This window comes from Notamacropus eugenii, chromosome 3, assembly GCF_028372415.1.
Source record: "Notamacropus eugenii isolate mMacEug1 chromosome 3, mMacEug1.pri_v2, whole genome shotgun sequence".
NCBI lineage: Eukaryota > Metazoa > Chordata > Mammalia > Diprotodontia > Macropodidae > Notamacropus > Notamacropus eugenii.
Window position 1 is genome coordinate 298,917,912 of NC_092874.1, and position 13,800 is coordinate 298,931,711.

Genomic DNA, 13,800 nt, shown 5'->3' on the forward strand with positions numbered 1-13,800 from the left:
TTTAAGGATGGCTTACCTCATCTCTTTTGTATTCCTTCTGATGCCAGAGCAGTTCCTTTGGTGGGGTGGGAGTGCAGACCTGGAATGTTACCAGTATAAGGAACTCCTTGTGTGGAAATGCCTTCTCCCAAAGCAGGTTCATACCTATCTGTAATTTATTGACCTGGGGCCCCGAGAGGTTAAACTACATATCTAAGTTAAGACTTAAACTAGGTCTTAGGGACTTGGAAGCTAGCCCTCTAACCACCATACATTCTGCCTCCATACTATACACAATGAGCTATGTCTGTGGTTATTACAGTACCCCTCCCATTATCTGTGGCAGACTCTAGTGGACATCTAGGCCTGGTGGGTAAAGATTGGACCTGAAGTCAGGAAAACCTGAGTTCAATACTAGCCTTCAGCAAGTCACCGATCCTGCCACGTGTCTCCATTTCTTCATCTGTAAAATGGGAATGATAACAGTGCCCATCTTCCAGGGTTGTTGTGAGATTGGAATAAAGAATCTTTGTAAAGCATTTTGCAAACCTGAAAGAATAATATATGAGTTAGCTATGATGACTGAATGTGACAGGAGTCAGGAGGCCTTCTTTTAGTCCTGGCTGAGCTGTCTGTGTGACCTTTGAGCAGTCATTTCCAACTCTGGGCTTTTATTTCTTTATCTTTAGCATGGTTGTGACTGGTCTGGTCTAAGTGAGATCTGAGGTCCTTTTCCAGTGGCCAAACCCCATCTTCCCCCCTTGCTGTCTGCCCTCACTCTCTTTTTTTCCCGTCTTTCCCTGTAGGATGGTGGAATATTCTCTGGACCTTCAGAACATCAACCTGTCAGCCATCCGAACGGTCCGAGTCCTGAGGCCCCTCAAAGCCATCAATCGAGTGCCCAGTAAGTCACTCCTAGTTTTATGCTCACTTTCCATGACTCTGCTCTATGAAGGAATGACTGGTAGGAATTAGCCCTTCTCAATCTGGGGTATAGTAAACTCATATTCTGTGTCGTGTACAGATAGGGAGCTCACCAGCCTGCTTGGAACTGTTGGCCCCGCTGTTGGGCAGGATCACTCAAGTTACTTGAATGAATGATCTCTGGAGGCTGCTGGTCATTGAACGTCAGAGCTGGAAAGGACCAATCCCAAAAGACTTCAGGAGAAATAAACTTTTTAAAAGCACCACCTGTGTGTGTGCGTGGGATAATATTAAAAGTGGTAACTAGGATAATGTTAATGTAGGATAATGTTGAGATTTAGAGTTGGAAGAGATGCCTGAGGTTGATCCTCCAGTTTTACAGAAGAGGAAACTGAGGCTCTGGCTGAGGTGGTAGAAGTCTGGCTATGAAGGGGGAACCTGGACTGGGAGGAGGGGGGCATCTCAGTCTTTCTGTGTGAATGCAAGAAATCCCACCCCACCCAGCTCCTTCGAGGTGACGAGTGGGGAAGGGCAGGTCAAGGCTCAGCTGAGAAGAATCACCCATTCTCAGGGAACACTCAGAGATCATTTCATCCACTTTCTTCCTGACCTTCCCTTACTATACAGATGGAGAATTGAGGCCCAGAAAGGGCACGTGAGTGGCCTAAGGTCACACAGCTCTGATTGGTCACTTCTACAATGAAGCATCTGGACTCAGGAGGCACCAATTTGGTCCTAGAAGGGATGAGAAGGGAGAGTGTTCTTGGCTTAGGAGTGGGGAAAACAGCCCCCCAGAAGGGTAGAGATGCAGGCAAGGTGTTGCATGTGATGCCAGTCTTGATGGTCCCAAGATGGTGTGAAGGGGAGTAAGGTGGGTAAGGGTGCACAGGCCCTTCAGGATGCATGGACACACAGAAAGCACAGAAATCCAGACACAGTGGCAAGAGCCCTGGGTCCGAGCAGAGATGTGGGGCTGGATCCTTCATCCTGCACTGTCAGGCTGTCACCTCACCTCTCTGAGCCTCAGTTTCTCCATTCATTAAGTGGGAACAGAATAATCCTTGGACTCTCTACCTCAAAAGGTTATTATGGGGAAAATAAGACTAAAAGTGTGCTAGAAATGAGATGGAATGAGATATCCACTCCCAGACATACGAAGACAGACTTAGCTGGCAGAACTCATCCAGGATCACACGAGTTGTGTCAGAAGGCAGGATTCAAACCTAACCCTGACTGCGCTGAGTACAACCTGCATACGCTGGTGAAAAGATGTCCCATTACATCTGCTGTGGAGCCCTGGGTCTGACTCTCACTGTGTGGCCTTGGGCAAGTCACTTTCCTTTGACCTCAGTTTCCTCCTCTGTCATTTAGGGTATCGAACTTGATGATTCTCCTGGTCCTGTGAGCACTAGGATTCTGGACCCTGGTGGCTGCCAGTAATCCCTCTGGCTGCTAATCCAGCCATTTAAGTATGAAAGGCACTTTGGGGCTCTTTAATAAGAAACTAGGACATTTGTTGCAAGAGGCCTGAGGCTGAATAACCTCTCTCTCTCCCAGTCTGTTCTTCCTAAGCTCCTTCTCCCTGGAATGGCTCCCACTCCAAAAGCCCTAGGGGAGCCCAGAGGGCAAGTTGAGCCAGCAGGAGGTCACCAGGGACCACCGTGAAAGGCCCACTCATTCTCCCATTTCATTGGGTCAAAAGTGATCCAGGCCCGAAGGGACACAAGAACGTAAAATATTAGGCCATAGAATGTCAGGGCTGGGAGGGGACTTAGCACAGGGAATGTCAAAGTTGGGAGGGACCTGAGAACATGGAATGTCAGGGCTGGGAGGGGCCTGAGAAAAGATGATGTTAAAGCTGGGATGGAATCTCAAAATCATAAAGTCCAACACTTTCATTTTAAAAATGGGGAAACTGAGATCTAGGGAGGACATGTGACTTGCCCAATTTTCAGTAGCAAATATGTGATAAGTTCAGGATGGAACTCAGGTTTTCTGGGTCCCCAAACCCCTCCTGCCTGTGGTGGGCTCTGTCCCCAGGCTCTGCTCACCCCATTGGCTTCTCAGAAGGGACTTTGAAGGGGAATCATAGAACAGTGCACCTTTCTCTAACACTTTGTGCTTTCCTCCTCTTGGCTTTGGGAAGAAGGTAATGCTCGCATATTATCTCCATTTCACAGCTAAGAAAACTGAGGCTCAGGGAGGGGAAGTGACTTCTCCAGGGTCACAGGGCTAGGACACATCTGAACCAACACTCAGACCCGGGTCCTTTTACTTTCAGCACTCATTTCAGCAGTTCTACACCATTTCCCAGGCCTCAGGGAGTGACATTTCCTTGGATCAATTCTCAGAATGCCCAAGTAGAAGGAATTTGGGGGTCATCCAGCCCAACCTCCTCACTTGAAAGAGGAGGAGATGAAATGGTTTGCCAAAGGCCACGGAAGCAGGATTTGCACCCAGGTGCTCTGAGTCATCGCTTCTGCTGATCAAACTGCCCACAGTCCTCATGCTTGTGAACATCAAAACCAGCACCAGGAACCAGGACTCGGGAAGCCCAGCCCATCCTCTGGTGACGCCCTCTCCCTTTTGTAAGCATGCTTTACGGAGGTGCTGCGTATACATTCGCCCCATGATTCTTGTCCTGGGGTGGATGTGGTGGGTAATTGCCAGATAAATGAGAATGACTTAAAATACTATGGCCCCAGAGAGAGAAATCCCTCCACCCCCAAGCTGGCGCCTCGGAGGCCCTACCTCATACCTAAGCAAGGTTTCTTCTTTGCCTCCTGAGCAGGGGACAGCCAGCTGTGCTGACAGACCTCCAGTGTCCTCCTTGGGTCTCCTTCAGCCCACGTTCTTACCCACTACGCTAGGCAGCCGATTCTTTGCACTGTGGATTTCTGCTCACAATTTACTATTCTACATTAGAGTCAGTCCCAGAAATCAGTGGGGAGCAGGAAGCAAACATCTCAGTATTATCGCTTGACCCTCGGAGAAAGAAGGACACTATTAAAAAGCTAAATATATACTGAAAAGTAGACTATTAGGAAAGGTTTTTCAAAGCAGTATTTACCAGGCAGTGATCTAATTTCCAGAGTCTGAGTGTCCTCTTGGAAAGGATAACCTTCAGATGAGGGCAACCCTCCTTTCTCCCTACTTGTCTCTTCCTTTTAGAAACTCATCATAGAAATCCAATCCATCAACCAACCAACAAGCATTTATTAGGCATCTATGGTGTGTCAGGTTCTATAAACATTAGATTGGACACACAAAAATTTATAGCTGACCTGCATTGATTAAGCACCTACTGTGTGCCAGGTTCTGTGTTAAGCATTGGGTTAGGCACACAAAGATTTATAGCTGACCTAAGGGGTTATCTAGTCTAGCCTGCCCCTTCATTTTTCGGATGAGGAAACCAAGATCAAAAGATTATATTACTTGCCTAAGACCATGCCTCTAAAAAATGGTAAAGTCTGGATTTGAACCCATTTCCTCTGACTTCCTGTCCAGAGTGTGTCTCATCACAAGAAGTTAGTTTTCAATGGGCTGTGGGGCCTAAAGAGTTAGACAACTCTTAACTGAGATTCATCAAGCTAGAACTCTCAGAATATCTTTTTCCTTCTAGGTCAATGGAGTCAGATCTCTAGTAGAAACCACCCACAGCTCCCTAGAAATATGTGTCTTCTGACCTGGGAACCAGACATCTAACTTCCTGGGCTAGTAGGTGGGGGACTAGGGAGAATCTAACCAGCCTACATATCCCCTGCTCTTTCTTCCTAAAATATTGTCCCTGGAACTAATGTGTGACAGTAGGGCTGTAGGAGCTTGGATTGGGAGCTGGAAGGGGCCTCCCAGGTCATCCAGCCTGAACCCCTCACTTTACAGAGAAGAAAACTGAATTCCAGAGTACCTCACAGAGAGCAAGCAGAATCTGAATCTATGGCTACTTGGCTACTGGGTTCTAATCTTGGCACTGCTGCTACTTGCTGTGACCTTGGGCAATCACTTTCCCCTCTCTGGGCCTTGGTTTCCTTCTCTATAAAATAAGGCATTTAGACTAGATGATCTCAAAGGTCTCCAGCAGCTACAAACAGCAGTGATTTGAGGCCTCAGTCCTCATCCTGGAAGAAAGACCAAATTGTTAAAGAAATTCTGCAGTGCAGACTCTGTCCCTCCTGCTGCTTATTTGGGCCAGCCTCCCCAGAGTTCCAGCAGGCTTAGGGAGAGTGGGCTGGTTACCCTCGAGCAGGTTTTCCCCTCCTCCCTGCTCCCTCTCCTCTTCCTTCCTCTCCTCTCTGGGGCTTTAGAAAAAGACACAAATGAATAATAACAGTGAGAACTGGTCATTTACAAAGCACTTTAAAGGTGACCTGGGATCCCCACCCATTACCTCTAGTGATCACCACAGGATCCCCAGTGAAGGGGATAATCCTTGAAATCTTCAACCAGTGGGATTTCCTGTTATGATGATAGGCTTCCAAATCAGAATTTAGGCTCCGAGGACTATGGGGTGAGAGATGGAGCAAGAGACCACCAGGATCAAGTGTCCAACCTATTCCTGTTATAGATTAGGAAACTGAGAACCAGAGTCTGACATGGAATTTGAACCCCTGATTTCCCAGCTCTAACCTGGGTACTCCAAGTAACACCAGGCTGCCTCTCCATCTCTGCCCTCTCTCCCTTTGGAGCTGCCCCTTCAGCCTCAGGTCATCCAGGGAAGGCTTTAGTTGGCTGCCGTGCTGTTGATGATCAGCCTGGTGCTGAAGGACAGCTCATCTCTCCAAGACGGAGAGCCTTCACTGCAGAGCCTTCTCCATGCCCTCTCCCGAGTCAGTGTAAGAAGGTTCCAGGTTGGCAACGGACCAGTGGTGCTGAGGGCCACAGATACCTTGGAAATTCCTGGGCAACAGTCGATGGGATAAAGCCCAAGGTGTCCAGGTGTCATGGTAGAGCAGAGACAGCGCTTGGGAGTTCAAATCTCACCTCAGATACTCACTCTCCAGGTGACCCTGGGCAAGCAAGGGACCTCTTTGGCCCTCACTTAAAGGGGTTGGGCTAGACAATCCTTTCACTAGACTTATCTTATCAACAAAGAATATTTGTTTATTGTAGATAGACTGTGTCCAGAGCACATACTGGAGGAGGTGAAAAGTTTAGATGAGACACTATCCTCCTGGAGATTCTCATCTAGTAGGGGGAATAAGACACATCCAACAGATAACTGTGATACCTAAATATTATGAGGTAGGTGCCTCAGAGAGATGCAAAACCCAAAGCTATGTAAAGTAGAAAGACACAGAGCACAATGTGTGTGTGTGTGTGTGTGTGTGTGTGTGAGTCTGTGTGTGTGCGTGTGTGAGAATCAAGGAGGGAGAGGAAGGTGCTGGAACTGGGCTTTAAAGATGGGCAGAATTCATCAGACTAATAGGGGAGGGAGGGCATTCACAGGAACAGCTTGCAGAAGGTCTTCCTGGGTCTCGTCACTATCTCATGAGTAATTGGTAGGGCAGGGGGCAGGAGAAGAATACCATCTGGGTCCTCAGTATCTCCTAGTGGGAAAATCTTCCTAAGTATTTTGATGTAGTTAGGGCCCCACCTGAGATTCCCCCAACAGCCTTTCAGGTGTCCCCAGATCCCTGATCGCTTCCCCAAATCACCAGTACTGGCACTGCCACAACCAAACAGCTGTTTGGGGGTTCCAGAGCCCCAGCCTCCCTCTAATCCTCATAAGTTGGCAGGTCTTAAGTAGAGAGGGTGTGAGGAATGATTGATAAGAAGGAGGAAGCAGAGCTTCCTGGGCTCAGCCTATTCTTGCTGCTGCTTCTGACCAGCGGTTTAAACCAATGATGCCATGTTGCATCCTTGTGATCCTTCCTGAGCTCACCTGGCTTTCCTCCTCCTCCCCCACTCAGGAGTCCTACCTCTCCCAGTGTGAGAAAACACCACATTGCCAGCTGGAGCTCTGGGATCTCTTTCTGTCAACGCCTTTGAAATCTCTTCCACAGTTTGGCATGGCTAGTTCTTCACACTTTCTGTGTATTTTGCTTATTTATACCAGTTTGTTCAGATTCATCTACTCCCAGACTCCCAGAATGTCAGGGCTTAGACATCCTCTGGTTCATTCTTCTCACTCTCTGGGCATAAGATCTGGTGCCTAGGATGGAGAAGAGACTCAGATAGTAAGAGGGAGAGCCAGGGTCTGAGCCCAGATTTTCTGTATTGAATCCAGCCCACTTTCTACCATATTTCACTACCTATTATAATTCTTGCAGGAGAAGGGATTCAAGGCTGACCCTTGGTTTCCTTCTGCTCCAAACAACAATGGCCCTTCAGGGGCTCTGAGAAGAAAAGATTTTAACTCCTTCCCTCCCAACATTCCTCCTCTTACCTTTGAAGGCAGTCATCTCTGTCTCCTAACTAGCCCCACAAAACTCCCCTTTCTCCCTTCTTGTCCCTTGCCCCTTTTTCATTTTCATTCTATATACATATTTTTAAATGTAGGACCAAGAGAACATCAAACTTCCAGGCAAAAGACCTGGCTTCTATCCCCTTTACCAAGTATTACCAAGGTAATACCAAGAATTACCAAGTAGCTGTGTGTCCTTGGGTAAATCACTCAACCATTTGAGGCCTCATTTTCCTTATCTGTAACTCTTGTTATGTCAGAGATCTAAGAGAGGAGTTTGGAATTATTGGCAATGGGGAGCCTCAGAGCCATGTTTGGCACAGTGGTCTTTCAAGGGTCATGACCTCTTTACCTTTTTCTCAGCAGAGGAAGGGAGGAGCTTCAGCCCCATGAGTCCAGTGGGTTCTGCTGCACCCTCCAGAGCCAGTTCTTCTATCTTCCTCTGTAGCCAAGGCTAGGGTTGCTTTCAGAAGGTCTGATCAGAACAGAACAAAGGGATGATCTCATTGTCCTCTACTCTGGTCAGTCCCCATCTGGAAGATGGTGTTTGGTTCTGGGGGACACATTTTAGGAAAGGTATTTACTGACTCAAAGGTGTCATGATATGAGATCATGGGAATCAGATTTAGAGATAAAAGAACCTTAGTTCAAACCCTTTGGCAGATGGGGACACAGAGACCCAGAGCAGCAACGTTGGTGAAGAGTCTTGAGATCAGGGGTCCTATAAAGGGACAGGAAGACTCAGGGGGGGATGCGATAGCTGTTTCCATGTATGTAGAGGGCTGTTATATAGAGGAAGGATTAACCTCTGCCCAAAGGGCAGAACCAGGAACACTGGGTAGAAGTTTCAGAGAGGCAGATTTCAGATGTACGCAAGGACACAGTTACTAGCTATTCAAGCTGCTACACAGTGGAATGAGCTGCCTCTAGAAGTAATGAGTTCTCTGGAGGTGTTCAAGTAGAAGCTAGGTAGCCATATGTCAGGGATATTAAGGATGGGATTCCTGGGCAAGTTTACACTGGACTAGATGGCCTTTCCAGGTGGATTTTTGAGAATCTGTGGTTGAGAAGGGGGTGGGAGAGGAGCTGAAGCCAGAGGCTGAGCAGCAAGCGGCAGGGGAGGGCTGGCTGAGGGGCTGCTGATATCTTCTCACAGTGCCTTTGGATCTTCTCCCCCACTCCCAGGCCCACCCTGTTAATGCAGCTGTCCTTCCTAATGAATGACAATGGCTCAATCACCCCCAGAAGGGCTTTCCTGAATGGGACAGCAGCCAAGAGGAAGAAAGGGGAGGGGGAAGGAAGAGGGAAGGAGTGGAGTTGAAATGGAGTGGAACCCATGGCGCTGGGGCTTCATCTTTCTGGAAGAGATTCAGTGTTGGGGCGGAGGAGGGGAGTGTTGAGAGAGAACATCTGGCCCCAGCATCTGGTTCAGCACCAAGGACAGAGACAGAGAAAGAACAGCTGCACAAAGTAGGGAGAGAGGTGGGGGGTGCAGGGGTGGGGGGTTGTGTCGTGCATGGAGTACTGGGTTTGGAGCCCTTAACACCCACAGAGAGCAACACAGTTGCCGCCTGACCCTTTTTGGAGACATGGACGTTTCTGGTATGGTGCCCACCAGCTGTGTGCACAGCAAGGAGATAGGGAGCATTAGCAAGGAGGAGGGGGCAGTCTGGAATGGAGGGAGCCTGCCCCAAATGAACCTGGGGGCTCAAGGGGTCCCCCAACTCAGTAACTTTGGGGGAATATCACCTCAGTAATTAGAATCAGGGATGTAACAGACCACTCTACCTTGAACACCCCAGGTTTGTGGTTGAGAGGTCCAGGGGACTGGAGGGACTAATGAGCTCCTGGTGACAATCATAACATTATTGATCAACAATTGGGAAGGAACTTACAGGCCATGTAGCCTAACTGTCACTCTACAGAGAGGCTGATGAGGCCTAGAAAGGTGAAGTAACTCTCCCAAGGTCAGCCAGATAGTAAGTAACAAAACCAGGGTTTGAGTTCAGGTCCTGTGGCCCCAAGTTCATCATTCTCTCTGTGATCCCACACTGCCTTGGATAATCCTGGCAAATGTTGTATGTTTCAAGGTCTTTTCATATGCTTCAACAAACAGGTTTATCTTATTGAGGACTAAGTGGGTAATGAGAGCAGAATGATTCAGTGGCAGGAGCTCTGCATCACGATACAGAGGAGCTGGGTTCAAATTCTGGCTGTTACATATTAGCTGTATGACCTTGGGAGAGTCACTTCACCCTTCTGGGTCTCACTTTCCTTTTACATAACATGAGGGGTTAGGATTCAATGACCTGTACAGTCACTTTCAGTTCTAGGGTCTGAAAACTGCCCCATGGTCATAGGCCCTGGGACATGAAGGGAACATAGAGATTATTTGCTTCCCCTTTGAAGAATGGTGGGTGGAACTGGAGATGTTTATTTAGCCTCAAAAAGAGATGTCTTTGTGGGGACCTCATCCCTGTATTCAGAAATCTGAAGGACTGTCATGAGGAAGAGGAAATAGATTTGTGTGTGTCTCTAGAAACAGGACCAGTGGGTGGGAGTTACAGGAAGGTGGATTGGAGCTCTCCAGCAGAGCTGAGCCATCTAACAATAGAACAGGCTGCCTCTGGAAGACCTAGTGAGCTCCCTGTCACTTGGAGGTGTCTGGGCCCCAGCTGACTGACCATGGCCCTGCAGGGCTGGGGGTGGGGTGGGGGGAAGGTGATCTCCAAGGGCCCTTCAGAATTCTCCACTTGCATCTGGCATCATTAGGAGCTAGGGCTGGCATTATTGCCCCCTTCAGTGAGGTAACAGAAGCCCAGAGACATCAAGACCTGTCCAAGATTCTAAGGTCCCTTCTGATGTGGTCTGGGGTTGCTGGGTGAGTTTGCCTGAAAAGAATCCAAGCACTCAAGCCTTCCTTCAGTTAGAGTAGCAAGGTTCATTGTAATGCCAGTTGGAGCTGGTGAGATTCCTAGTGGATCCGCATCTTAATGGGGGTGAGAATGATGCTTTTATACAAAAAAAGGGTGGGGGAAAGGACAGTGAAGGGATCTTGGTGGGATTAAGGAGTGGTAAATACCAGGTGCAACAATGAAAGATCTCGATGGAATTAAAGAGGATCAAGTAAAATAAATAAGTAACCAAGGCGGACTGGAGTGGGCAGCTGGAAATGTGTGGGAAAGTTCAGGGAGAACTTTCCAGAGGTCCAGGTCCTATAGCCCCATCACTTCCACCCCAAATCTATGATCAGGACACCCCATTAAGCACTTGCAACATGTAAAACCTGGGCTGGACCCTCAGGATATACTCTCCAAATTCTTCTGGCCCTCCTCTGAAGGAAAAGCTGGACAGACCCTTTGATGGTGGTCTTTCTGGACCTTTCCTCTGTTTTTTTTTGGCAGTGTGTGTGTGTGTGGGGGGGGTCCTCTGCTGATCCACAGCTAGGCTGTGTCCGCACTGTCTCCATGGGTAGCCACTCAATCCTGTCTTCGGCCAATCTGTCATGCTGGCCACCTCAGACTTCCCTGAATTTGGGTTGTTTGGTCATGCCCTTTGAGAAGGCAAAGAAACCTTCACACCACCATGAAGTGCCCATTGGATGAGGGTCTTTCTTGCATGGGAGTAGGGGACACCGAGACCTCTACCAGGACAAGTGAGAGTTGGGATGTCCAAAGGAAGATCCAGGCAGGTGTAAGGAGCACTCCCAGAGCAGGGCCCTGGGTAGGAGGGGCAGGGAAGGGACCTAGGTCACTAGGAAGGGTGATAGGAGAATAAGACTAAGAGTTGAGAGTCCTGAGTTCAAAATTTGGCTCTTACTTATTTGTTACTTCCTCTCTCAACCTTAGCTTTCTCCTCTGTAAAAAAGGGGAGAATGAGATTTGTCCTTCTATTAACATATATAACATCCCAGGTTGTTACAGGGTGAGTGCCTCAAGTACCTCAAAATACTAATGAAATTCATTCATTCAGTAAACATTATTAAATGCCTCCTGTGTACCAGGCATGATGCTAAGCACTGGGGATACAAAAAGAGGCAAAGGATATCCCTGCTCTAGAGGTGCTTACAATCTGAGGGGGGAGGAATTGTGCAAACAAATGGATTACAAAGCAATCTGTATGCAGGATAAATAGAAAATAATTAACAGAGAGAAGGGTTAGGGAAGGCTTCTGGTAAAATGTAAATTAAAACAATGTTGTCACCTAGGTCAGCCCTTGAAAGTAAGGAAGAATAATCAATTGGATGTAGATTATAATTCTAGCATAGAAGGCTGAGCCTGGAGTCAGGAAGACCTGAGTTCAAATCTCACCTCCAACCCTTACTGACTGTGTGACCCTGGGCAAGTCACTTAATCTCTGTCTGCTCATCTGTAAAATGGGAATAATAACCCCTACCTCCCAGGACTGTGGTGAGGACCAAATGAGCTATTTGTAAAATGCTTCGCATAGTGCCAGGTGCCTAGTAGGTACTTAATTAATGCTAATCTCCTTCCTTCCACGTAGAGCTGAAGAGACTTAGATCTAGAGATGGAAGAGGCTTTGAAAACACCTTCATTTTACTGATAAGGAAATGGAGACTGAGCAAGGTTCTGTGACTTGGCCTTGGAAGAACCCAAAGCAAGATTCGAACCTAGATCTCCCAGACTCCAGGGCCAACACTCTATCTGCTGTGCCTCTGACTTGTAGTCTAGTCTGACCCCCTCACATTAGATGAGAAAACCAGGGAGTGGAGAGGTGACTTGTCTAAGGTCACACAGGTAGAAAGTATTAGAAGTGGGATCTGAATTTAAGTCAGTGACTAGAGCTATTTTCACCATCTAGGCTGGAACTTGGGGTCTACCCAGAGGCAGCCCTTGTGCCCGTGGATTCCCTCTCTTGTTGAGGCTTGGTTAACACCGTGCCACCCTGCTGAGATCCCTTCATTGTCTGCCCTCATCCGGGCCACGGGAGAGCCAGCCCGGGCATGGTGCCAGCTGCTCTGACCTGGGCAGCCACGGACCATATGTTTTCTCTCTCTGCCCTCCCCTTGGTGTGCCCTGCTGTGGCCCTGATTAACTGGCACAGAGAAGGGCAGAAGAACAGGAAGGAAGTTGGCTGTCTTCCCCCTTCTCTTCTCCTCCCACCCCCTTCAGTTTTTCTTGCTTCCCTTTCAAAGTGGTCACACCAACCTCAGTATTCCTTCTGTCCTGATCCCCAAGGTTGTCCCTGGAATTTGCAGCCTTCTCCTCACTTCAGAGGGCCAAGAAGGAGGATGGGAAGGAAGAGGTGGGTGGAAAAAAACAATGGGATTCTGGGATTTCCAGTTGGAAATCACTGTGCACTGTATCTAATAGCCTCATTTCCTAGAAGTGACACGGTCCAGTGGGGAGAATGCTGGCTTTGGAGTCTGGGTGCCTGGATTCTGTGCCTCAGTTTCCTCATTTGCACCATGTGGAGGGGTGGCCTCAATGGCCTGTGAGGTCTCCTCCAGGTCTGAATCTATGATCCTTTGACTCTGCCTTCGTTGCTTGGCCTTGGCAAGTCCTTTACACTCTCTCAACCTCAGTTTCTCCAGCTATAAAACAGGATGTCCAGAGAGCTTGATCTTTCAAGTTGCTTTTAAGTTCTAAATCACATAAGTCTATGTACAAAAATAACTCCTATTTCTGTAGCATCCTATGGTTTGCAGAAGTGTGCACATACCTCTTGCCCTTCCTTACTTTGGCCTTCTGCTTATCCTAACTCCCCCAGATAAGGATCTAGAGCTGAGAGGGACTTTGAAGGACATTGAAAGCAACTTCATTTTACCCATCAGGAAATGGAGACTGAGCAAAGTTCTGGGACTTGGTCCCAGTTCCTCCAGTCTTATCCCTTAGCCTCTCCCCTCCCCACCTCACTCTGGCAGGTTCTCCCCCCAGGGGGATGCTGGCAGGCACACTGACTGCAGCTCTAATCTAGGATGACAGGGACTGTCTGGAGAGAGAACAACACAGTCTCCAAAGATAATGGAGCCACTCAAGAATAGCCAGCTTCTCCCTACTTTTGGTCCCTCCTCCAGCAGGGCCAATGAGGCAGGAGCTAAGCAAGAAAGACTGATTCCTGTTGGACAGCTCAGTCTTTCTAGAAAGACTGAATCCATTCCATCACCACCTGCATACCCAATCCTTTGGGGTAACGATAACTGGAATTTGTGTTTGGATGGTGATAACACTTTGGTTATAGGACTACCAGACTGGTGGGTCAGAGGAGCACTGTAACAGTACAACTGCTCCCAGCAGCCCTTGAGGCCTCCTCATGCACAAGACTCAGCTGATTCAGTTCCAGAAATGTTCACTGAACACTTCCAGTGTACACAGCACCCAACTCAGGGCCATGGGGGAGCCAGCCTGGTTCTGAATGGCTACTGGCCCCAATGCAGGGAGTACCAAGGAGAGGAGGAAGATGGGAGGCAGTGCCTTAGGAGGCACTGGGGATTCTTAACTGGGAACTAGACATACTATTCTCTTTGAGAATTT

At 48.2% G+C, this 13,800-nt stretch overlaps 1 protein-coding gene across 1 annotated transcript in view; it reads left to right on the forward strand.

Annotated features, from left to right (window-relative positions):
• CACNA1I (calcium voltage-gated channel subunit alpha1 I) overlaps positions 1-13,800 on the forward strand; it is a 221,031-nt gene that overhangs the window by 105,691 nt on the left and 101,540 nt on the right. The window contains exon 4 of the mRNA XM_072656199.1: positions 786-883. Coding sequence (XP_072512300.1) covers positions 786-883 — 98 coding nt within the window. The remainder of the gene's footprint in view (positions 1-785; positions 884-13,800) is intronic.